This window comes from Pipistrellus kuhlii, unplaced genomic scaffold (assembly GCF_014108245.1).
Source record: "Pipistrellus kuhlii isolate mPipKuh1 unplaced genomic scaffold, mPipKuh1.p scaffold_m20_p_8, whole genome shotgun sequence".
Lineage (NCBI taxonomy): Eukaryota > Metazoa > Chordata > Mammalia > Chiroptera > Vespertilionidae > Pipistrellus > Pipistrellus kuhlii.
Window position 1 is genome coordinate 68042099 of NW_023425584.1, and position 23163 is coordinate 68065261.

Below are 23163 nucleotides of genomic sequence, written 5' to 3' on the forward strand. Positions count from 1 at the left end.
CAAAGTTTGGTGTGCCTCAGATTACATGGCATCTACCTCTTGTCTCTGGAATTCTTTTCATCCAGGTCCTCCTATTGCTATTTCCTCTCCAATCACATCAATTTTTTACACATTAGTGGGACTTTGCCCCAATAGACTCCCCTTCTCAGGGATATTTGCATGCAATACCTTATTTCCCACTGCGAATGTGAAGGTTTGTTTCTGGTCTTTGAGTTCGGCTCTTACGAGCTAATGCACCACTCTTTGGGAAGAGAGAGGCTGCCCAGGCACCTTCTCTTCACGTGGTATGTTATAAATATGTTTTCTCAGTTAATGAATATGGCTAGCTCCCAACTTACTGTCCTAATTAACTGCACATTCTGAGGTCAAGTGTACTCTGTGCACATTCAGATCTTGCACAGGTTCACACATATAAATGTGAGGAAGGGCATGTAGGTGTGGCAAAATGTGGAATTTACTAATTAGGGAAAGAAAAGCACGCCATTCATTAGGAATACATTACTAGACTCACTTTCTATGCCATTTTTTAAAAAAATATATTTTATTGATTCTACACAGAGAGGAATTGAGAGGGACAGAGAGCTAGAAACGTCAATGAGAGAGAAACATCGACCAGCTGCCTCTTGCACACCCCCCACTGGGGATGTGCCCGCAACCAAGGTACATGCCCTTGACCAGAATCGAACCCGGGACCCTTCAGCCTGCAGGCTGACGCTCTATCCACTGAGCCAAACTGGTCCCGGCTCTATGCCATTCTTTATTGCTTCTTCGTAATGAATCTCTGGAATCAGATTAAATCAGGAAGTTTTTCTATTCTTTTTTTCTCCAGTTTGACAAATGGACAGACTCTCAAAGGAGAAGAATCCTGACAGGCCTGTTGGAGCGCTGCTCCCTGTCACAGCAAAAGTTCTGCTGTCGAAAGCTCCAGGAGAAAATCCCAGCAGAAGCTCTGGATTTCACCACCAAGCTCCCCAGAGTGTTGTCCTTACGCATCTTTTCTTTCCTGGACCCAAGAAGCCTCTGTCGTTGTGCCCAGGTAAAGGCAAAGAAGCCGCGTGGGGCATTTTGTAAGGACAGCCTGGAACCTGAGAGGGGAAAAAAGCACATGTAGCAGGTTCTCAACTGATCTCATTTTGTTGAACTTAGTTTTGTTACAACGTTGATGAGAATCTGTAGGAACTTGACTTGTGGATATCAGCCCGTGTAAAACTGGTTTCGTTACATGTCATTTCACTTAAAGTTGCAGAATCTGTCGGTGACATTAAGTGAGGGCTTACTATACACAAAACCAATAAAGGGGTGCTCAGTATGTTTAGTCTGTATAGTTTGGATTCACTCCTGTCTCAGACACTGTGTGTCTCATTCTCTATTTGGTGCTCAAAATGGAAAAAAAAAAAAATAAAATAAAAAAGGAAAAAAGGAAGAAAAAATAAAAGATACCATTAATGTCCACATATACAAAAATATAGCTTGTTGGTGAGAGAAACACCCAAAAAAGAAATGCTTCCTCCGCAGGATCGTCTTACGTTGCACAGCTACAATAAAACCTGAATGTCCAGTGCAGGCCATTCATAAAGAGAGGCTCAAAATAAGGTGCTAATGAAATATACAAAAAATAAATAAAAATATGAGACTAAAAGAGTTCAGAGTGAGCAAATGTGCTCACGGATTTGGAAAAGAAGCTGACCATTATTTTCTTACAAGGAATTCCATGGTGTGTTAAAGGGTAGTTAAATTACTGAAGATTATAAAACGGGTAGTGATTTTGTTGAGTCTTCTCATAGAGGCTAGTAACACCAGACATTTGACCTGCTAGCATGCATTCACACATGTGTAAAGTGTTCACTTTCATTTTTTAAAATTGAGAAAATGAATTCAGTAGGAAAGATGAATTACTTAATGAAGGAGCTGGGAAAGCTGGGTAGCTATCTGAAAAGAATTTCTAGTAGGATAAAAGACTGACATGAAATCAAAGAAAACACAGGAAAGGAGGTCTTGGTGAGTATTCTATAATACCCAGAAACCATAGATGAAAACATGTAATTTAAATTATTGCTTTACTCATTATATATAGTATTTACTATATGTGTTTGTTTGTTTTGTTTTGTTTTTTTTTTTTTTTTTTTTTTTTTTTTTTTTTTAAATATATTTTATTGATTTTTCACAGAGGGAAAGAGAGAGGGATAGAGAGTTAGAAACGTCGATGAGAGAGAATCATCGACCAGCTGCCTCTTGCACACCCCCTACTGGGGAGGTGCCCGCAACCAAGGTACATGCCCTTGACCGGAATCGAACCCGGGACCTTTCAGTCCGCAGGCCGACGCTCTATCCACTGAGCCAAACCGGTGCCGGCTGTTTGTTTTGTTTTTTTAAATATATTTTATTGATTTTTTACAGAGAGGAAGGGAGAGAGATAGAGAGCTAGAAACATCGATGAGAGAAAATCGACCAGCTGCCTCCTGCACACCCCCTACCGGGGATGTGCCCACAACCAATGTACATGCCCCTGACCGGAATCGAACCTGGGACCTTACAGTCTGCAGACCGACGCTCTACCACTGAGCCAAACCGGTTTCGGCACTACATGTGTTTTATCAGCAAGAATAAAGAAGGCTAGATTTTAAATTGTGACTATAAAAATTCTCTGTATAAAAAAGAGCATTATAAATCCAAACAGTAAATAGGGAAAATACATATTGCCAACACAGGGCTAATTTTCTTATATTTTAAAGAAGGTCTATTAATCTATAGTAAGAAAAAAAAGACCACCTGGCCAGTGTGGCTCAGTGGTTGAGAGTCGACCTAAGGGCCATATGCCAAGCTTGTGGGCTCAATCCCCAGTAGAGGGTATACAGGAGGCAGTTGATTGATGATTTTCTCTCATCATTGATGTTTCTCTCTCTCTCTCTCTCCCTCTCCCTTCTCTAAAATCAATAAAATTATATATTTTTAAAATAAAATTATATTTTAAAAAGAAAAGAAAAAATAGACCAACAACCCAGCAGGAAAAAAAAAAAAAATGAGCAAAGGGAATGAGCAAGTAGTTCCCAGAAAGAAATGCAGATGTTTCTAAAATACGTAAGCTGCTTAGTCTCACTGTGTCATGCCATCTTTCACGATACAGATTGGTAAGTTTTTAAAATAATATTCTATATTGGCGAGGGTGTGAGGAGAGAAAAGCACTTTTATATATTGTTCATAGATAAATTGGTACAACCACCGTGGAGAACAAGTTGGGATCAATTACAATTTTTAATAATGATTCCCTTTGACCCAGCAGTTTTACTTCTTGGAATTTATCTGATGGGTATACTTCAACCTATGCAAAATTACGTCTATGTAAGAATATTGCAGCATTGTTTACAATAGCAAAAGTTTAGAAATAATGGAAATGTCCACCATTAGATCAGTTTAATAAATTCCAACCATCTCCAAAATATATCATCAGTGAAAAATGCAAAGGTGCAGAATTGTCCTACCATTTTGGAAAGATAAAGAATATATACATATTTGTTAATATAGACTTAGGATACTTCTGAAATGATACACAAGAAGCTGGTCGCAGTGGTTACATCCAGGGAGGAAAATGAGGGACTAGAGAACAGGGATGAGAGAGAGACTTCCTTTTTACTGTGTGCCTCTTTGTACCCTTGGATTTAGTATTGATGTACATTATTCTAAAAACGAAACAGTTTTTAAAAAGAGTATATCATTCTAAATGTCCAGTAATAAGATAGCCATTAATAAATTATTATGCAGCTTTTAGAAAACATGATTTGGAAGGACAGAGATACTTATGATATGTAAAGTTAAGAAAGCATGATTTTAAATTGTGTATAGAGTTTCCCAATTTTGTTTCTTATATACCTTAAAAAAAAAAAGGACTAAAAGGAAAAGAGCCCTACCAGGTTGTTAATAATGTTCATCTTTAATTGATGGGTTTTTGTCCATTGTTTTTCTTTAAACTTCTCAGAAGTTGCAAGTTTTCTACATGAGAATGTTACCATTCTAAGGAAACATTATTTGAAATAGCTATTCTTATAATCTACGGGCACCATATGTCAGTCTAGCAAGACTTTTGCATTGTATTTATTCTCAATACTGACTGAGGAAGACACAGATCATTATTCTTCATCTATGTTTAAAGGAAACAAGAAATTCATTGCACTAAAATGAGCTTTAAGGTGTTTAAAAAGGTATATTGGGGGGGGGGGGGGGGGTGTATCTTTTATAGTTTTGAAAGCTCCTATCCTTCAATTCTCATTTCTCTACCTTAAAAAAAACAAATAAATACCTTATCTACCCTGGGGGGGAAGCCTAGCTTAAATATCCAAGTTCTAAATAAGATCTAAGGAAAAGGAGGAAAAGAATGACAATTCAAACATTTTTCTCCCTCTCAAAACCTCATCTCGCAATTGAATTCTGAGTTAATTAATCATATAAGGATTAAGGTTGGAGTTTCATTCTGAGTTGGACAAAGTAGATCTGGTTTCTGTTTCTGCCTGAGGGGCTCTATCAGATCCTCTAACCTTTTTCCTTCTTCCAGCCCAGAACTCTTATTTCTTTTAATTGTGCCTCCTCTCTCCTGCCTGACTCGTGTTCAGCACATAAAACAGTGCTACACAAGTAGGAACTCAGTAAGTGGTGGATGGAAGGAGGGAGGAAGAGGGGTGATAGATAAGTAGATGTATGGATAGCAAGACCCATTATAGAGTGTTCTATTTGTTTATTTATTTATTTGGTTCAAAATCATTAACTAGTGATTCTTAAAAAAGAGGATCGTTTTCCAAGGATGAAATTTGGATTTGAATGCTAGTAGTCATCTTCGCAGTTCTTCCAGCTAAGACGCAGATGTCTAGTCTCATGTGGAACACACCGTATAGTATCGGTATTTGTGTTCTGTTTATAAAATTTATATTTAGTTCAATCATAACAATGAAGGGAAAACAGATGCATACCTTATGCAGACCTGAGTTTCTATAACTCTCATATAACTTTCACATAAAGTTCAGGAACCTTGATGAAATTCCAAAGTCTAACTGAGCCTCAGTTTCTTCATTTGCAATGTGAGAGTAATCATTATATTTACTTCCATAGGTTGCTATGAGGATAGTTAATAAGTGCTCGGTAAGTATGTGTTGACTCAGATCCTAAGTCTGAATTGGAATTTGAAGAAAACTGTTCTGCCCGGGTAGGAAGCACTTGAGGTAGGAGGTAACTATGTAAGCTGTGAGTTGGAGGAAAAGATAAAAAATGTTATCTAGGGTCCAAAGTGACAGTTTAAAACACAGAGGAAGTAAACATGTAATGTAGGTCCTTTTTTTTTCCCCTTCCATTGTTGTTTTTCCAGGTGAGCTGGCACTGGAAGAACTTAACTGAGCTGGATCAGCTCTGGATGCTCAAATGTTTGCGGTTTAACTGGTACATCAATTTCTCTCCAACTCCCTTTGAGCAGGGTATATGGAAGAAGCACTACATTCAAATGGTGAAGGAGTTTCATGTTACCAGACCTAAGGTAAATGTGGGGTAAAAAAAAAAAAAAAGGCAACAAAGTTACAAACATCAGTTATTTAGGAAGTTTAGAACTAAGACTACATGATCACACTTGAACTTGGAAGAGGGAGTTGGTTCAAAGGAAGAATACTATGACTTCAAAATTCTCTTCTGGGAACTTGACAACCCATGCCAAGATATCAGTGACCACTGAGAGCCCTCGCCGGACACTCCCAAGCCACCGATCCACTCAGGAAGTTAGGACTGTGGAGCTCCTCACTCTGTCCAGGTCTCAGATTTCCGTATCCCTGCCTCACTAACCCTCCGGCCTCCCCCGACCCCACAACAGTTCTGACACTGGGATTCTGTGGGTAATGTGCAGTATTTGTTACATGTGGATCAGCAAATTCCACTTTACTATTTCAAATATTCTATAATTCTTTGTGATGAGCTGAAGTATATTTTTGTAACATTTATAAGGAAAAGTTTTCCAATAAATCTGTAATGACAAGTCATGATGGGCATATTCAAGTTCTTTTTAAGCTGGAAGCTACCAGCGTAAAGCATTTACATATTCTAATATAATATATAAAGAGCCAGGGTCCGTCACGACCTAAAAACATCCAGATGGACAGCTGAACACCAAGCTAGGGTGCTGGCCAGTGCGACGGAAGTCAGTCCTGGGTCCCGGCTGGTGCAATGGGAGTCAGTCCTAGGTCCCAGAGGCCTGTAGTGGGAGTCAGTCCTGTGTCCCATGGCATAGCGACAGGAGGGAGTTGTGGGAACAGAGCCATGCTGCCATCGGACTGGCCTGTTGGTCCCTCCCCCTGGCCCGCAGGCTCAGGGAACCAGAGCCATGCTATGGTGGGACTGGACCCTACCCAAGGGGTCCCAGATTGTGAGAGAGTGCAGGCTGGGCTGAGAGACCCCCCTGAATGCATGAATTTTCATGCACCAGACCTCTAGCAATCATAAAAAGTAAAATAAATTTTTTTTCTAGTGGCTTAATTACATTGGTTATAATGCATAGAAAGTAGTCACTGTTAATAATAGGACATTTTTGAGAGCATTTTATTTATGGCATGGTCTGTATACATGTAGAGTTGTGCATAATTTTGTACAATGAATGCGTTCCTGAAAAATTGCGCATAAATTAAATTTTTAAATGATTTTTAAAGCCACAGGGGTATCATATTCTATGAAAAAGCTGCAGTGAATCCTTTTAAAATTCAAGAATCCTTTTGAAATAGGAATAGCCAACTTCTAAATTGCTCATTTAGGTTAGTTTTATGAAAGTAATATACATTTACACTTAGTATAGCAATAAACTATGCATAACTAATATTATCAGAATTGCAATAATAAAACTAGTAATTGGTGTGCTCCATGAGGATTTCTTTAAAGAACTTTTTAAAAACTGCATTGATGTTAAAGTTATTTTCAAAATTACCATAGCTATGATATCTTTTCTCGTAGAGCTTTTCTCAACTCTCATTCTCATTTGTGGGCAGAGAATGGCCCTCAGCAGCTGGAGCTTGGGTTTTTGTGGGGCAGAGGAGAGATAAGTGACTAGCCAATTCATAGAATGAAAGGAGGTTTTGAACAGTATATATAAAACTAACTTCAATGCTTTTTCTGCAATAGCTCTTTGTACAGAATATTTCTGTACAACTATATTTAAAATAATGACTAGTTCTGATGCAAGGAAATGGCCACCTCTTTGCTTAGCATTAAATGTCTGTAGAGGGTACTTTGTTATATTAAACTTGAGTTTTTCTGTTAAAGAAATAAACCTAAGTTAGAAAGACAGAGGTTAATAAAATCAACTAATAATTCTATTTCTTAGTCAGAAAGACTAAGTTTATAAAGCGTCTGACTAATGCTAATAAAGTCATCTGACTATGGTTTTAAGGTCAACTGTCAGTACCACACTTACTCAATTTGTGTAGCCCCCTCTGAGGCTGCTCCAGTGATGGTGCACACAGGCAGTCGCTAGAGGAGAACATCACTTACCTTCCCTCAGTTGCCAGCACCATCTCCCTTCCCTCCAGTACTTTGTCCCTGGCATGAAAACATTTTAAAAACAGATGGTAGTGATTAAGAATGGTTTCCCCACCCTTAAATTGAGACAACTGGACTAGAATGATCTTTATAACAGTAAAGATACACTATCTGCACCAAGAAACATAATTTCAATAATATTTCATCTAGAAAAAGAAGAATAAGTTAAACCCAAAGCAGATAGAAAGAAGAAATAATAAAGAGCTGAGGTCAATGAAATTGACAGATAAACAATAGAGAAAAATCTATTTCTATCAATGAAATCTAAGCTGCTTGTTTGAAAACATAAATAATATTGATAAATTTTGGCTAGCCTGCTAAAGGGGAAAAAAGAGAAAACACATAAATTACTGGTAGCAGGGATGAAAGAGGGAGGCATCACTACAGGTCCTGAAGACATTAGAAAGACAATGAAAGAATATTATGAACAATTCCATGTCCTTAAATTCAACAACCTAGATGAAATGGACAATCCTTGAAAACCACAAATTGCCAAAACAGTCTCAATAAGAAATAGAAAACATGAACAAATCTTTATCAATTTAAAAATTGAATTCTTTTAAAATTTCCCACAAAACTTCAGACCCAAATAGCTTTATTGGTGAATTCTATCACACATTTAAGGAAGAGATATCAATTCTACATAGACAAAGGGAAGGAACCCTTCTGAACTCTACCTTTATACCAAAACCAGATAAAGATTTTACAAGAAAACAAAACAAGACCACAGACCAATATCCCTCAGGAACACATATATAAAACTCCTTTAAAAATATCAGCAAATTAGCCGAAACTGGTTTGGCTCAGTGGTAGAGCGTCAGTCTGCGGACTGAAAGGTCCCAGGTTCGATTCCGGTCAAGGGCATGTACATTGGTTGCAGGCACATCCCCAGTAGGGGGTGTGCAAGAGGCAGCTGGTCGATGTTTCTCTCTCATAGATGTTTCTAGCTCTCTATCTCTCTCCCTTCCTCTCTGTAAAAAATCAATAAAATATATTTAAAAAATATATATCAGCAAATTAAATCCAGAAATTTATAATACATGATAACCAAATGGGATATACCCAAGGAGAATAAGGTTGGCATACTATTAATAAAAAATCAGTCATATTCATTTTGGCAGCACATATATTGGAATGATACAGAGAAAACTACTACGGCCCCTGTGTAAGGATGGCACGCAAATTTATAAAGCATTAAAAAAATCAAACAATGTAATTTACAGATTAAAAAAGATTTGTGATCATTTCAGTATAGGCAAAAGTATTTAACAATAAAATCAGCATACACTCCTTAAAAAAATTCTCAAAAAGATTAGGTGAACAAAAATTTTGTTTACTTAATACAGAAGTGTCATCACAGTTTTCATTATTACCTATTATGTTAAAGTGTCAAGCATTTTATATTTTTTAGAGTTAATGTGTTTATTTATATGTGATTACTATCATTTATGCCCTATGTTTTCCCCCTGAGACTGATTTTTATTATCACATATTATTTATTCCCAGGACTATTAAATTAGACCTCCTCCAGAAAAAGCATCAGAGAGATGAAATGAATGCCCATTCAAAATGAGACCTGCACAGACTATTGAGTAATAAATCAATAATGAGCTCTCAGAGATATAAATATAAAATGTTTTCTTAATCTAACAGATTATAACTATTCACTAAATGAATATATATATATGTATATGTATATATATATTTTTTTTTTATTTATTTATTTATTTTTTTAACTGTTATGTGTTGGGTACTTGAGTGCAATAATCCCAACCATGCTTTCAAGGAGCCTAGTCTAGTGGCTTTGGACACAGACAAATTAATGAGTACTAAGTGCTCTCCTGTAATGGAAATATATACAAAGAGCAGTTGAAACAAGGATAAAAAGCTAACTGACTCTGCTTGGAGGCACTGGGGAATTTCTTAATTTTCACAAGCAATTCAAACAAACCAATTCACCAAGCAAAGCTCCCCTAATCTCTTAAAGAACAGAAATTAAGCCTTTAATGGCTTCTCAACATACCAATACCATTTCCCTTAGGGCTACAACCACATGAAAACCTTAGGAATTTCACACACACACAGAAATAGACTTTCAATTTAGGAAATTAAAGCAAAAGTATTTGGGGGAGCAGATGAGGTTTTGATAATTGATAAAAATCAATAGACTACCCCTATATAACTTGAAATTGTCTGTATGGGTTATAGGTAATTAGGACTGGAGTACTTTTTTGAAAGTATACGTTTTCATGGGTGAATTAATTGCAGTTGTGGAAACCCTATACAATGATGCGGTAAAGGAGGTGGCAGTACCAGGTAGAGAGGTTCATTGTATGGTCTTGAAGCAAGACAGTCCTGGATTCAAATTCTGGCCCTGTCTCTTAAAACTTCAGCAGGCCAATTAATCGGTTTATCCTATCTTCAGTTTCCTCTTCTTTAAAATGGGAGTAGTGATGTTTACCTTTTAGAGTTATTGTGAAGGTTAAATAAAATAATGTATGAAAACTTCCCAAGACAGTGCCTGCCTGGCACACAGCAAGTACTCCTGGGTTGACGGCTGCTGTAATCATTGTCACCACCATCGTGGTGGTGATGATGATATTCTTCGTTTTATTGTTGTTATAATTACAGTGTGTTAAAAATAGAAATAATCCTTAATTGTCTTTTTCTAGACATCTCCAAAAGATGGGTTTGTGGTTGCTGATGTTCAACCAGTGACAGGCAGTTCTCCAGAGGAAAAGCGGTCTCCGTCATCGGCTTTCCGGTCTCCTTCCTCTTTAAGAAAGAAGAACCACTCGGGGGAAAAAGAACTCCCACCCTGGCGATCCTCTGACAAGCATCCAACTGATATCATTCGCTTCAATTACCTGGACAATTGTGACCCCTTCGAGCAGATCTGGCAAGGGTGAGAAGTTCCATGTCCCTCTTCCCTTGTTTGCTTTTAGAAACAATTGGCTGGCACATCCACGTGAAAAGATGAAAATAGAACTTAAGTGAATATACAAGTGCTTTTCCATACTTAGAAGTAAAAAGTAACAGAAAAGTAAACAAACTGTTTTATGGTAAAATTTCCCGTTCATTAGGATTTGTTTGTGTTTTATAGCTGTAACTAGATGCCCAGTGCATGAAATTCATGCATGCGGGGGGGGGGGGGGGGGGGTAAGGTGTCCCTCAGCCCAGCCTGCACCCTCTCCAATCTGGGACCCCTCAGGGGATGTCCAACTGCTCGCCTGCCTGCCTGATTGCCCCTAACCACTTCTGCCTGCCAGCCTGATCATCCCCTAACGACTCACCTGCCAGCCTGATTGATGCCTAACTGTTCCCCTGCCAACCCGATTGGCCCCAACTGCCCTCCCCTACAGGCTGGTCCCCCCAACTGTCCTCCCCTGCTGGCCATCTTGTGACCACATAGGGGTGGCCATCTTGTGTGATGGCAAGATGGTCAATTTGCATATTACCTCTTTATTATATGGGATGATTTAACATTACAATTTCTTTTACTTCTATTTTAATCTAGCACCCTAGGATTCATCCTAGTAGTTTTCTTTTTTCCATATTTACACCTCCCTTCTCTGACAGTAAGAAACCTGGCTCTCGTATTTATTTATTGTTCATTATATATGTTACATGTCACAAATATTATACATTGTACAGTTCACCCTTGAACAATGTTAGTTTTAGGGGTGCTGACCCCCATGCGGTTCAAATCCACATATAAATTTGATTCGCCAAAAACTTAACTAGAGTTGGCCCTTTGCATTCATAGATTCAACCCACCGTGATTGAAACCAGTGTTTTCCATCTGTTGTTGGGAATGCAAAGTAGTGTTTTCAATATGCAGTTAGTTGACTCATTCTCTCTGAAAATCAATAGAAAAAATATCCTCCAGTGAGGATTAACAAAAGACAAAAAAACACACCATAGACTTACAAACTACAATAGAATTAAATATTTTCTTATGGTTCTCTTTGCGTTTAGTCTGAGCATCTATATATATAAAGCTCTCACTGGCACCAGAGCTTTGTATATATAGTTAATATATAAATAAAGCTCTCGCTGGCATGTGTGTTTCCATCTGTCATTGTCGATCGTGAATTTGGTTGACACTTCTATAATAGAGAAAGGACAAATAGTGATACTAAAATATTTCTTCTAATTAATTTCCTTTCAATGTGCACAAATTCGTGCACCAGGCCTCTAGTATAGTCATCATACTGTGTTCAAAAGTTATGTGGATATGTTAATACCTCCTTCTCTGTGGGTAGGTCACATGGTTCTAAAGTTAAAACTATATAGAAGTATAAAAAAAGTATATAAAAGTATACAAGTGTATACAATGTATACGGTACTCAGAGAATTGCCACCCCCATCTCTTCCACTCTGCTCCCACCCTGTTATCTTTTCTACCCCATTCCCACTAACAAAGCTCATTAGTTTCTAGTTTATCCTTCCAGGGTCATTTTTTTACACAGAGTTATAAAATACATCATTTTTCAACTATCTGGCAAACTTTAAAGTTTGGTAATATGTTCTGATGGTGAGGCTGTGAGCAAACGCTGGTAGAATTTATTTATAGCTGGTGGAAATATAAATTGGTACAGACTCTATGGAAGAAAACTTGACAATATTCAGCAAGAATACATATATATTTACACTTTGACCCAGCAATTCTACTTGTAGGAATCAATGTTGAAAATACTAAAAATGCATCTGCACAAGGATATTTATTGCAACATTGTAATATTAAAATATTGGAAATAACTTAAATGGCTATACATAGGAGAGTATTTGTTGAATAAATCATGTATGGTCTATTCACACAATGGAGCATGAGGCAACTGTAAAATGAATGGGGAAAATTTTTTTTTAAAATATATTTTATTGATTCTGTACAGAGAGGAAGGGAGAGAGATAGAATTAGAAACATCGATGAGAGTCATTGATCAGTTGCCTCTTGCACACCCCTACTGGGGATATTCCCGCAATCAAGGTACATGCCCTTGACCGGAATCAGACCCGGGACCCTTCAGTCCCCAAGCCGATGCTCTATCCATTGAGCCAAACCGGTCTCGGCTGAATGGGGAAGATTTCTACTTATTTTGGTAATTCTCTGATTATACATTGCATACACTTCTTGTGTATTTTTTAAATACTTTTTTTATACTTTTACATAGTTTTTACTTTATTTATTTATTTATTTATTTATTTATTTATTTTAATATATGTTATTGATTTTTTACAGAGAGGAAGGGAGAGAGACAGAGAGCTAGAAATGAGAGAGAAACATTGACCAGCTGCCTCTTGCACACCCCCCACTGGGGATGTGCCCGCAACCAATGTACATGCCCCTGACCGGAATTGAACCTGATACCTTTCAGTCCACAGACTGACGCTCTACCACTGAGCCAAACCGGTTTCGGCCATAGTTTTTACTTTAGAACCATGTGATGTACCCACAGAGAAGGAGGTATTAACATACCCACATAACTTTTGAACACAGTATACTCAAATTGCAAAGGAGTATTTATAATATTCCACCCCTATATAGAAAGAAAAAAAAGTAGGAAAACATAGATCTGTATCTACGTATACATATGTATCTGTTCATTTAACACACTCATGCACATACAAAAGATAAACAAAAATGAAGAAAACAAATTTTGAAATATCTGAATGTTTCAATACATCTGCTATATTTTTAGAATGTATTTCAACAGATTAACACCAAGGCAGCATAGGATAGTGGTGATGTACAGGCTCTAGAGCCATACTGCAAATCCAGGCTCCCATACTTCTTTTTAAAAATATATAAATATTTTATTGATTTTTTTTTTTTACAGAGTGGAAGGAAGAGGGATAGAGAGCTAAAAACATCAATGGGAGAGATACATCGACCAGCTCCCTCCTGCACACCCCCTACTGGGGATGTGCCCGCAACCAATGTACATACCCTTGACTGAAATCGAACCTGGGACCTTTCAGTCTTTCAGTCTGCAGGCTGACACTCTATCTACTCAGGCTCCCAAACTTCTAACTGTGTGACTGGGGGACTCCCTTAACCTCTCTGTGCCTCTGTTCCCACATTTGTAAAATGGCAATAACACTGTTACCTAAGTTATAGGATCTATTCATCAACATAGACCAGATGCTCAGACTCTTCAAAGAGTCAGTGTCATGGGCGGGGAGGGGGAGAGCAAGGAGAAAGAGGTGGGAAGAATATTCTATTGGGTCGGCAACTAGGTAATTGCGGGTTTCACACATATATGGCTTCAGTTGAATTTTTAGGTTTGCAGACGTAGTACAAAATATAAAACACATTTTTTTATTTGATAGTTGGCTATTCAGCTGTTAATCAGTAGAAAAAGTTTTTTGATCTGTTTTGTAGTTTTCGTTTGGCGTTCGTTGAAAAATGGAAAATCAAAAGGAACATTTTCGTCATATTTTGCTTTTTTATTTCCGCAAAGGGAAAAACGCATCGCAAGCTCATAAAAAGTTATGTGCTGTTTATGGTGACGAAGCCTTAAAAGAACGGCAGTGTCAAAATTGGTTTGCCAAATTTCGTTCTGGTGATTTTTCACTCAAAGATGAAAAACGCTCTGGTCGTCCAGTTGAAGTTGATGACGCCCTAATCAAAGCAATAATCAATTCGGACTGTCACAGTACAACACGTGAGATTGCAGAGAAGCTTCATGTATCACATACATGCATTGAAAATCACCTAAAACAACTTGGCTATGTTCAAAAACTCGATACATGGCTTTCCTCACGAACTGAAAGAATCACAGTTAACGCAACGCATTAGCAGCTGCGATTTGCTAAAGAAACGTAATGAAAATGATCCATTTTTAAAACGACTGATAACTGGCGATGAAAAATGGGTTGTTTACAACAATATCAAGTGGAAAAGATCGTGGAGCAAGCCAGGTGAACCAACTCAAACAACATCAAAAGCTGATATTCATCAAAAGAAGGTTTTGTTATCAGTTTGGTGGGATTACAAAGGAATTGTCTACTTTGAACTCTTACCACTCAACCGAACGATCAATTCTGATGTCTACATTGAACAACTAACGAAATTAAACAATGCAGTTGAAGAAAAGCGGCCCGAATTGACAAATCGAAAAGGTGTTGTATTCCATCATGACAATGCAAGGCCACACACATCTTTGGTCACTCGGCAAAAATTAATGGAGCTTGGTTGGGATGTTTTGCCAAATCCACCATATAGTCCTGACCTTGCACCATCTGATTACTTTTTGTTTCGATCTTTACAAAACTCCTTGAATGGTAAAAATTTCAATAATGATGATGATGTCAAATCGTACCTGATTCAGTTTTTTGCTAATAAAAACCAGAAGTTTTTTGAACGTGGGATTATGATGCTGCGCGAAAGATGCCAAAAGGTCATTGATCAAAATTGGCAATACATTACAGAATAAAGTTATTTAGTTCCATGAAAAAATTGTCTTTGAATTTCTTTAAAAAATCCGCAATTACGTAGTTGCCGACCCAATATAACATAAGAGACATAACAACCAAATTCATTTTGAATCTCGATGGAATTCTGGTTCAAAAAATAAGGACTTTAATAGGCATTCTTGGGGCAATTTGATATAGACTGGGAATTAAATGATTTTAAGGAAATACTATTCATTTTCTGAGGTATGTTGATAACTAGTGTGGTTAGGTAGGCAAATATTTTTATCTTAGGAGATGAGTGTTGAAGTATTTAGGGGGAAGTGTAGGCAATTTACTTTCTTACACTGTGACAAATATATACGTATGTATAGATGGTGTGTGTTCATATATGTATCTATACAAAGGGATAAAGCAAAATATTATCAATTGTTGAATTTAGTTGAAGAATATATGGATAATCACCATACTATTCTTTCAACTACTCTTTTTTTTAAAAATATATTTTATTTATTTTGTACAGAGAGGAAAGGAGAGAGATAGAGAGCTAGAAACATCGATGAGAGAGAGTCATCGAACAGCTGCCTCTTGCACACCCCCTACTGGGGATATGCCCGCAACCAAGGTACATGCCCTTGACGGGAATCGAACCCGGGTCCTTTCAGTCCCCAAGGCGACGCTCTATCCATTGAGCCAAACTGGTCTAGGCTCAACTATTCTTTATGTTTGAAATTTCTTAATTAAAAGCTGGGGGAAGTTTTTTAAAAATATATTTTTATTGATTTCAGAGAGGAAGGGAAAAGGAAAGAGCGATAGAAACATTAATGATGACAGAGAATCATTGATCAGCTGCCTCCTACACCCTCTTCCCCCACTGAGGATCCAGCCCTCAACCAGGCATGTGTCCTTGACTGGAATTGGACCCTTCAGTCCACAGGCCAACGGAAAGCTAGGGGAAATTTTTGAACATTAAGCAGCAAGAAATATTCAGCAAAACTGATCTTTTAAAATAAAATTTTATAATGGAAGTTCAAGTATGTACAAAAGTAGAGAGACTAGAACCCCTTGTAACCATCTCCCAGCAGTAACAGGTTTCAACTCCTGACCAATTTCATTTCATTTATTCCTTACCACTCTGCCCTTCCCTCAGGTTATTTTTGAGACAAAATCCAAAAGTCATACATTTTCATTCATACATGTTTTGGTGTTTTGTCCCTTAGGATATATTCTATTAAGAATATTCAAACAGCCTAGCTAGCATGGCTCAGTGGTTGAACATAGACCCGTCCACCAAGAGGTCATGGTTTGATTCCAGCCAGGGCACTTAGGTTGCGGGCTTGATTCCCAGTGTGGGGCATGCAGGAGGCAGCTGAACAATGATTCTCTCTCATCATCGATGTTTCTATCTCTCTCTCCCTCTCCCCTCCTCTCTCTGAAATCAATAAAAATGTAATATTCTTTTAAAAAGAATATTCAGACAAATTACTGTGTTAAAGTCCCATAAAGAAATTATTCTGTGTATGCTAATGCCCCAACTCAACAGACAAGATTATTTGTTTTATTTTGTTTTTGATTTTAGGGATTTTCATCCTTTGTTTTTATTTTTAAAATTTAAGAAAAATTGAGGTGGTTCCAAAGTAAAAGACAAAACAAAGCCAAGTATATGTGGAGAAGTCTAGCTTCTGCTCCTCCCCTTCCATACTGTTCCTCATGACTGATTGGGTCACATGGGAATCCATTTTTGGGTAACCATTTTTCAAAATGCTATGCTGTAATCCTTCTATTTGAGAAAACATAAATAAATACACACATGCGTGCCGCACACACACACACACACTTAAAAAAATAATAATAATAGCATACAATATGTACCACTTCACTCACTTTTCCTTTTCTCATGTGACACTGTATCCTGGAGATCACTCCACAGTTGTATCACAAATATTCTGCCTTCCTTTTTACAGCTTATAACACTTCATTGTGTGGGTGTAGAGTTTATTTAACCAGCTCTCTATTGATGGACATTTGGCTTGCTTCCAGATGAGTGAAGATAATCTTTTAAGTCCTAGTAACAACAAAGTCAAATGGCCAAAGTTTTAAAATGAGTATTTGTCATTTCTCCAATGCCCTCCAACATACAGAAGAAAGAAAAGACATGAAACGACCCCAGATTCCAGCCGACAGTCACATGATAAGAAAAATAAACTGCGGGACAGATCTAAGCTAAGAAAAGCACAGTCGCTGGTGAGTATTGCTTTCAAAAGATTCTCCACCAAAGCCATAGCCAGTTTGGCTCAGTGGAAAGAGCATCAGCCCGCGGCCTGATGAGTCCCAGGTTCGATTTCAGCCAAGGGCATGTACCTTGGTTGTAGGTTTCCTGGCCCTGGTCTCAGTATGTGCAGGAGGCAACCAATTGATGTGTCTCTCACCCTGATGTTTCACTCTCTGTAAAAAAATCAATGAAAAAATATCCTCAGAGAGGATTAACAAAACAAACAAACAAAAATTCCCCACCATAATGTTAATGAAAAGCTCTTGGGTCTCTAATCCTGTTTGTGAAACTGAATTTGGGTGTGTTTTTTTTAATTAGAATCAAGCGGTGGTTTAAATCCTGGTCTCTGGAAGGGACTGACCAGCTGTGTAATCTTGAAGATGCCCTTCACTTAATCTTCTGGGCCTTGTTTTCTCCTCTGTTTAAAACAAAACAAAAAGACTAGATGAACTGATGTGTATGAATCTGCTTTGAGAACTATACAATATAAAGGGAACATCCTTATCATTTCGGTTTTCCTTCTGCTATGAGCCCTTTGGTGGGGGTGCTATAGAAATTTCTCTACAGAAATCACTGCTCTATAGAGTGAAGGTTCCACTGACCTAAGAAAAAGGTGCACTTTCCTGCTACCAGTGGAGTATGATCACAATGGTGCATTTCAAGTAACTGCAGAAAAAATGAACTCAGAACTTTTCTCTCCCTAATGAAAAAAATAGCTACTTGGTGACCTAATAAAGTCAGTAATTGTGTCCAGGGAACATTATCATTTCATGGCAGAGTTTTCCAAACTGATTCTATAGCCCCAATGGATCCCTTTGAGCACATGAGTCTTTGGTGCAAGGTAGAAGGGAATAAGAAGGGAATCAAAAGTTCACATTATTAGTAAAGATTTAGAAGAAGAAAAAAAAAGCAGCTGAGGATACACACTGAAGGCAAATGAATATAAAATGAATGTGAATTGGGAGGAGAAAAAGTAGGTACTCGTGAGTAAATCACTTTGATAGCTCTGCTTTAAAGCCCTATTACTTTCCATTTAAATTTATTTTCAAGTGTTATTATATTCAAAAAAGAGAGAGTGAGATGAGCTTTTTCAAATAGGGCTATTTGTATTCTGAGGGACCAGTTTTGTTGGGCTGGATGAGGATTATCACAGGCAGATGTGCAAATGCCCGAGGGAATGGGGATGCTTAAAGCAGAGCAGTAAAATTGTCAGTGAAAACCATTAATCGAGAGAAATAACTTTATGAGGCTTTATCACACAGGCCATTCAGACATGCTCCTGTCTGGTTTCCCGGCCTCTCCTAAGCCAGGAGGACAAGAGCGATCTGGGGGAGATGAGGGAATTGAAGGACGATAAAAATTGATGGTAATGTATGCTTACGAATGATCAGCACAAACATTTCTCTGGCTTAAGAAGGAACAGAACAACAAAAACCAAAGGCTAAACAGAAGCCTTCTCCGCGGGCTTTTGACATTAACCATCTGTCACATGTTAGCAGGGCTTGCTTAAGTTGAAATATTTGTTATAAATGAAAAACTTTAAAAGTTGCACTGCTAATTAAAGCCCCAAAGGGAAACCAGGACAGATTAAACAACGATAAAGAACTATTATGCTATGAATAAATAAAGTTTGTGACTGTATTGATCTACTTGTATTGTTTATGTAACTATACTAATTACAATCACTATTTATGTTTAGTAGTTTTGCTGAGGAGCACAGGCATAATCAAACCTTCCAAAAGTACGTGGAGGTCTTGGTCTGGGTGACGATGCACATTATAACTGGCTGTGAGTGTGGCCAAGGCCCCCTCTCCATGAGGTAGCAGTTTGCCCTCACTGTAAGCAACCTCCGCCGAAACCAGTTTGGCTCAGTGGGTAGAGTGTCAGCCTACGGACTGAAAGGCTCCAGGTTCAATTCCAGTCAAGGACATGTACTACGTTAGTTGTGGGTGCATCCCCAGTAAGGGGTGTTCAGGAGGTAGCTGATTGATGTTTCTTTTTCATCAATGTTTCTGACTCTCTCCTTTCCTCTCTGTAAAAAATCAATAAAATATATATTTTTTTAAAAGAAATAAGCAACCTCCTAAGTGAGGTTGCAAGATGCTTGAGAAAATGAAGAGACTCAGGTATGGGGCTGAGAGAGGAGGAAGTGAGTATTGAGGAAACTCAAGGAGGGAACCCAGGAAGAGTCAGGAGTACCTAAATTCTGACCCCTGCAGCTGTAGAGGTTGGTTTACTCAGCCGAGGTGGGATTGCGATGGAAAAAAATTACATATTCACTTGTTAGAAAGTTCTTGTGTTATGTAGACAGGTTTATTTTCTAGGGAGATTTCAGGAGAAACTAGAGAAACTAGGGAAGCAGGTGGAACTTAGGGGAATACATTACAAAGGCAAGGACGAGAGGGACAGATCCCCTAAGTCTGCCCCTGAGGTTGCTGAGATCTGAAAACATGAATATTCCTTGCCTGTCTCTCCATGCCCCACCCTCCCCAAGCCCCCATAAATAGAAAAGGGGCAAAGGTTCCTTGGAGAAGTTAAAGCTTTGTGAATGGAAGGGTTGGAAGGGGGGAAAAGCACAGGAGTGTAGAAGTATACAAAGAATATTCCTTAGGCCATCTTTCCAGGGCTGTGGCTTTGATGCCACTGGGGCCAATCTCACTTTACCCTCTCAGGACTTAGAGCCTCCAAATATGAGAGTTCTCTCTAAAAAGAGAAGCAGTCCTAGGGAAACAGTCTCAAGTCTACATGCATTGCGCTGAGCTCACCAATTGTCTATTGTTTCATAGATTTGAGTTTTCAGAGCCCACCCCTAAAAGGGCACCTGGTTTCCTCTCAAACTTTCAGCGCTATGCTGCCTCGTTGCAGCCGCTCCATTTAACCATCTTTGGGTGTGAATCGTTGATGGGAGATGGAAACAAAGCCTAGACCTTCTCACTAACGCTTTAGAATTTTTTTTTTAATTAAAATATATTTTGTTGATTTTTTAACAGAGAAGAAGAGAGAGGGATAGAGAGTTAGAAACATCAATGAGAGAATCATTGATCAGCTGCCTGCTGGGGATGTGCCCACAACCAAGGTACATGCCCTTGACTGGAATCAAACCCAGGACCTTTCAGTCCGAAGGCCGATGCTCTATCCACTGAGCCAAACCGGTTTTGGCGCTTTAGAATTTTGAACATTGTTTCTTAAAATTCCCTACACATCATCAGGCCGATGTGCTCAGTGGTTGAGCATTGACCTATGAACCAAAAGGTCACAGTTCCATTCCTGGACAGGGTACATGTCCAAGTTGGGGCTCCACCCCCTAGTAGGGGATGTGCAAGAGACAGCCAATCAGTGATTCTCTGTCATCATTGATGTGTCTACCTCTCCCTCTCCCTCTCCCTTCCTCTCTCTGAAATAAATAACATGTTTTTAGAAAATTCTACACATATCAAGAAGTACCCAAATATTAGCTATTATAAAATTCCATACAGAACAAAACAACTTAAAAATATAAACACCACAGTAGAGCCAGGTACCATTTTAATTAACCTCCAGAAATTTCCCCATCTCATGTAAAGGTGTGAAAAAAAAAATCATTATTTTTTTTAATCCTAAGAGCTGGCCCCACAGTTCCTCTTGGGAAGGGTGAGGAGGGAGCTGTCTCCTGGGGTAGAGCTGTTGATGAGCTTGCAGAGGGAGATGACACCTCGAGGGCTTGAATGTATGGGGCACCCCCTTCAGAGGAGAGAAAACCTGCTCTGCTGGAGATTCAGGAAGTTTGTGGTTTCTGCTTTTTTTGAGGGCAGGGGAGGAGGAGCAGAGGGACAGGGGAGAAGAGAGGAGAGAAAAGCCCGCTTGGGTCTAGAAGCTGAGATGAGGTCAGGAAGAGACACCTGGAAGGTGTTAGACAGTGATACCACCCATCCGATCAAATGTATATGCTATTGCTGCGAAGTAAACCCTGCCTTCCATCTCTGTAGTAAATTGTACTCAATTTGCACAAGGAAGCAAGATCTCAGAAGTCTAGGAGGCCAAGAAAACAGAAGTCCTTTGGGGACACTTCACAAAAACTTGGGGGTGGGGGTGGGTTTGGGACTTCCCAGGCCCCCAGCTGACATCTTGGTTCCCGTTCTTTTTGTCTTTTTCCCACCAAATTAAGTATAAAAACAAAAACCTTTTGTCTCTCACTGGACTTTTGCTTGGAGGTTAGACATCTTCACTTCCGGTTCTGATTTGGGCACAGATTTCAAAAAGCTTGCAGTTTCAGAGCATTCATGGTAATACAAGTACCCAAAGCCTGGCGTGGCCTGCTTACTCTAATTGCCTTAGATAAGACCTTATCTCTTCCTGTGCTCTGCCAAGCCCAGCCGCTGCAGTTACCTCCTTCACCTCTTTCCAGGATCTCTCGATTCTGATGATTTAAAATGCTTCTTGCCCAGCCGACGTGGTTGAGTGTTGACCTATGAACCAGGAGGTCATGGCTCAGTCCCTAGTCAGGACACACAACCGGGTTGCAGGCTTGATCTCCCATTGGGGGCGTGCAGAAGGCAACTGATTAATGATTCTCTCTCATCATTGATCTCTCTCTCTCTCTCTCTCTCTCTCTCTCTCTCTCTCTCTCTCTCTACGGACTGAAAGGCTCCAGGTTCAATTCCAGTCAAGGACATGTACTACGTTAGTTGTGGGTGCATCCCCCTCACTCTCCTTTCCTCTCTGAAATCAATAAAAATATATTTTAAAAATAAAATAAAATGTTTCTTTAAGCTTTCTCACTCTCCCCGGCCTCTCCCCCTCCCCCAAGCTCAAAAGAGGAGGGAAAAGAATTCTACTCCAAAGTGATTCCTGGTTCCTGTCATGGAATGCATGATGGTTTATGAGTCAGAAAACCCAGGTTTCTAGCTCCAGCGCTACCTTTAACTCAGCAGTCACTCAGCCTCTCTGAGTTTTCCTTTCTCCGTGTATAAAATGGAAGTTGGATTCCAACACCTCACAGGTCCGTTCCAGGCTGATGTCTGATCTATGGGCCCCCCTAGCTTCCTTCCATGTTCCCTCCCCTCTCTCCTGAGACCTGAGGGTCACAGCTGGGACTGAAGCTACTTTACACAGGATAGCCAGAAGGTTCCATTATCCCGAGGCTCCTACTTATAAAGCCATATAAACAGGTTTCTGTCTCCCATCTTTTCCTTGGAACTTTGGAAACTACAATGAACTGAAATAGAAGAATTTAAAAAAACACAGTTATGCAGGGGTTTCCTTGCAGGCAATATTTAATAGACTCTCATTTCTGGTGAACTCTCCAGGTGTTTTATCAAGGTTTTTTTTTTGTTGTTTGTTTGTTTGGATGTGCAGAACTAAAAATATCTATGGGAGAGATTTTTAATTATTCAGCTCAGTCAGTGCAATCCTTGAGAATTCCATTGGGAAGAAAGAATATGGGCTTTGCAGACAGAGGGATCTGGGTTCTTTTACTAAATGACATGCATGACTTTCAATAAGTCATTTAACCTCTCTGAGCCTCCGTTTCATTTGTTAAATGGGACTATATTAAGTACAATACATGTTTATGTGTCGTGTCCCCCCCACCACCACCACATTCTATCTTATTTTTCACTTTGCTGACCAAGAACACAGGTTTGGTGCCCTAGCCAGTTTGGCTCAGTGGATAAACCATCGGCATGTGGACCAAAGGATCCGGGTTTGATTTTGGTCAAGGGCACATACCTCGGTTGCAGTTTTCCTCCCTGGCCTGGCCCGGGCCCTGGTGGGGGCGCATGCAGGAGGCAGCCAATTGATGTTTCTCTCACATTGATATTTCTCTCGATCTTTCCCTCTTCCACTCTCTCTACAAATCAATGGAAAAATATCCTCGGGTAAGGTTTTTGTTTTGTTTTTTTAAAGACCACAATTTTGGGACTTACACAGCCTAAGTTCGTTGC

At 39.0% G+C, this 23163-nt stretch overlaps 1 protein-coding gene and 1 non-coding gene across 7 annotated transcripts in view; both read left to right on the forward strand.

Annotated features, from left to right (window-relative positions):
• The window catches only part of FBXO16 (F-box protein 16), a 50603-nt gene that overhangs the window by 21358 nt on the left and 6082 nt on the right, over positions 1-23163 (forward strand). For 4 of the 6 annotated variants that reach the window (XM_045576649.1, XM_036424035.2, XM_036424034.2 and 1 more), the window contains 4 exons: positions 830-1036; positions 5351-5515; positions 10227-10459; positions 17112-17214. In XM_045576649.1, the coding sequence (XP_045432605.1) occupies positions 830-1036; positions 5351-5515; positions 10227-10459; positions 17112-17214 (708 nt within the window). Of the gene's footprint in view, positions 1-829; positions 1037-5350; positions 5516-10226; positions 10460-17111; positions 17215-17560; positions 19028-23163 lie in introns of those variants that run through there. The other 2 variants (XM_045576650.1, XM_036424033.2) reach the window with 2 other exon arrangements.
• Positions 8658-8760, forward strand: LOC118711918. Its single transcript, XR_004985874.1, has one exon. It is a non-coding gene; the product is annotated as a U6 spliceosomal RNA (small nuclear RNA).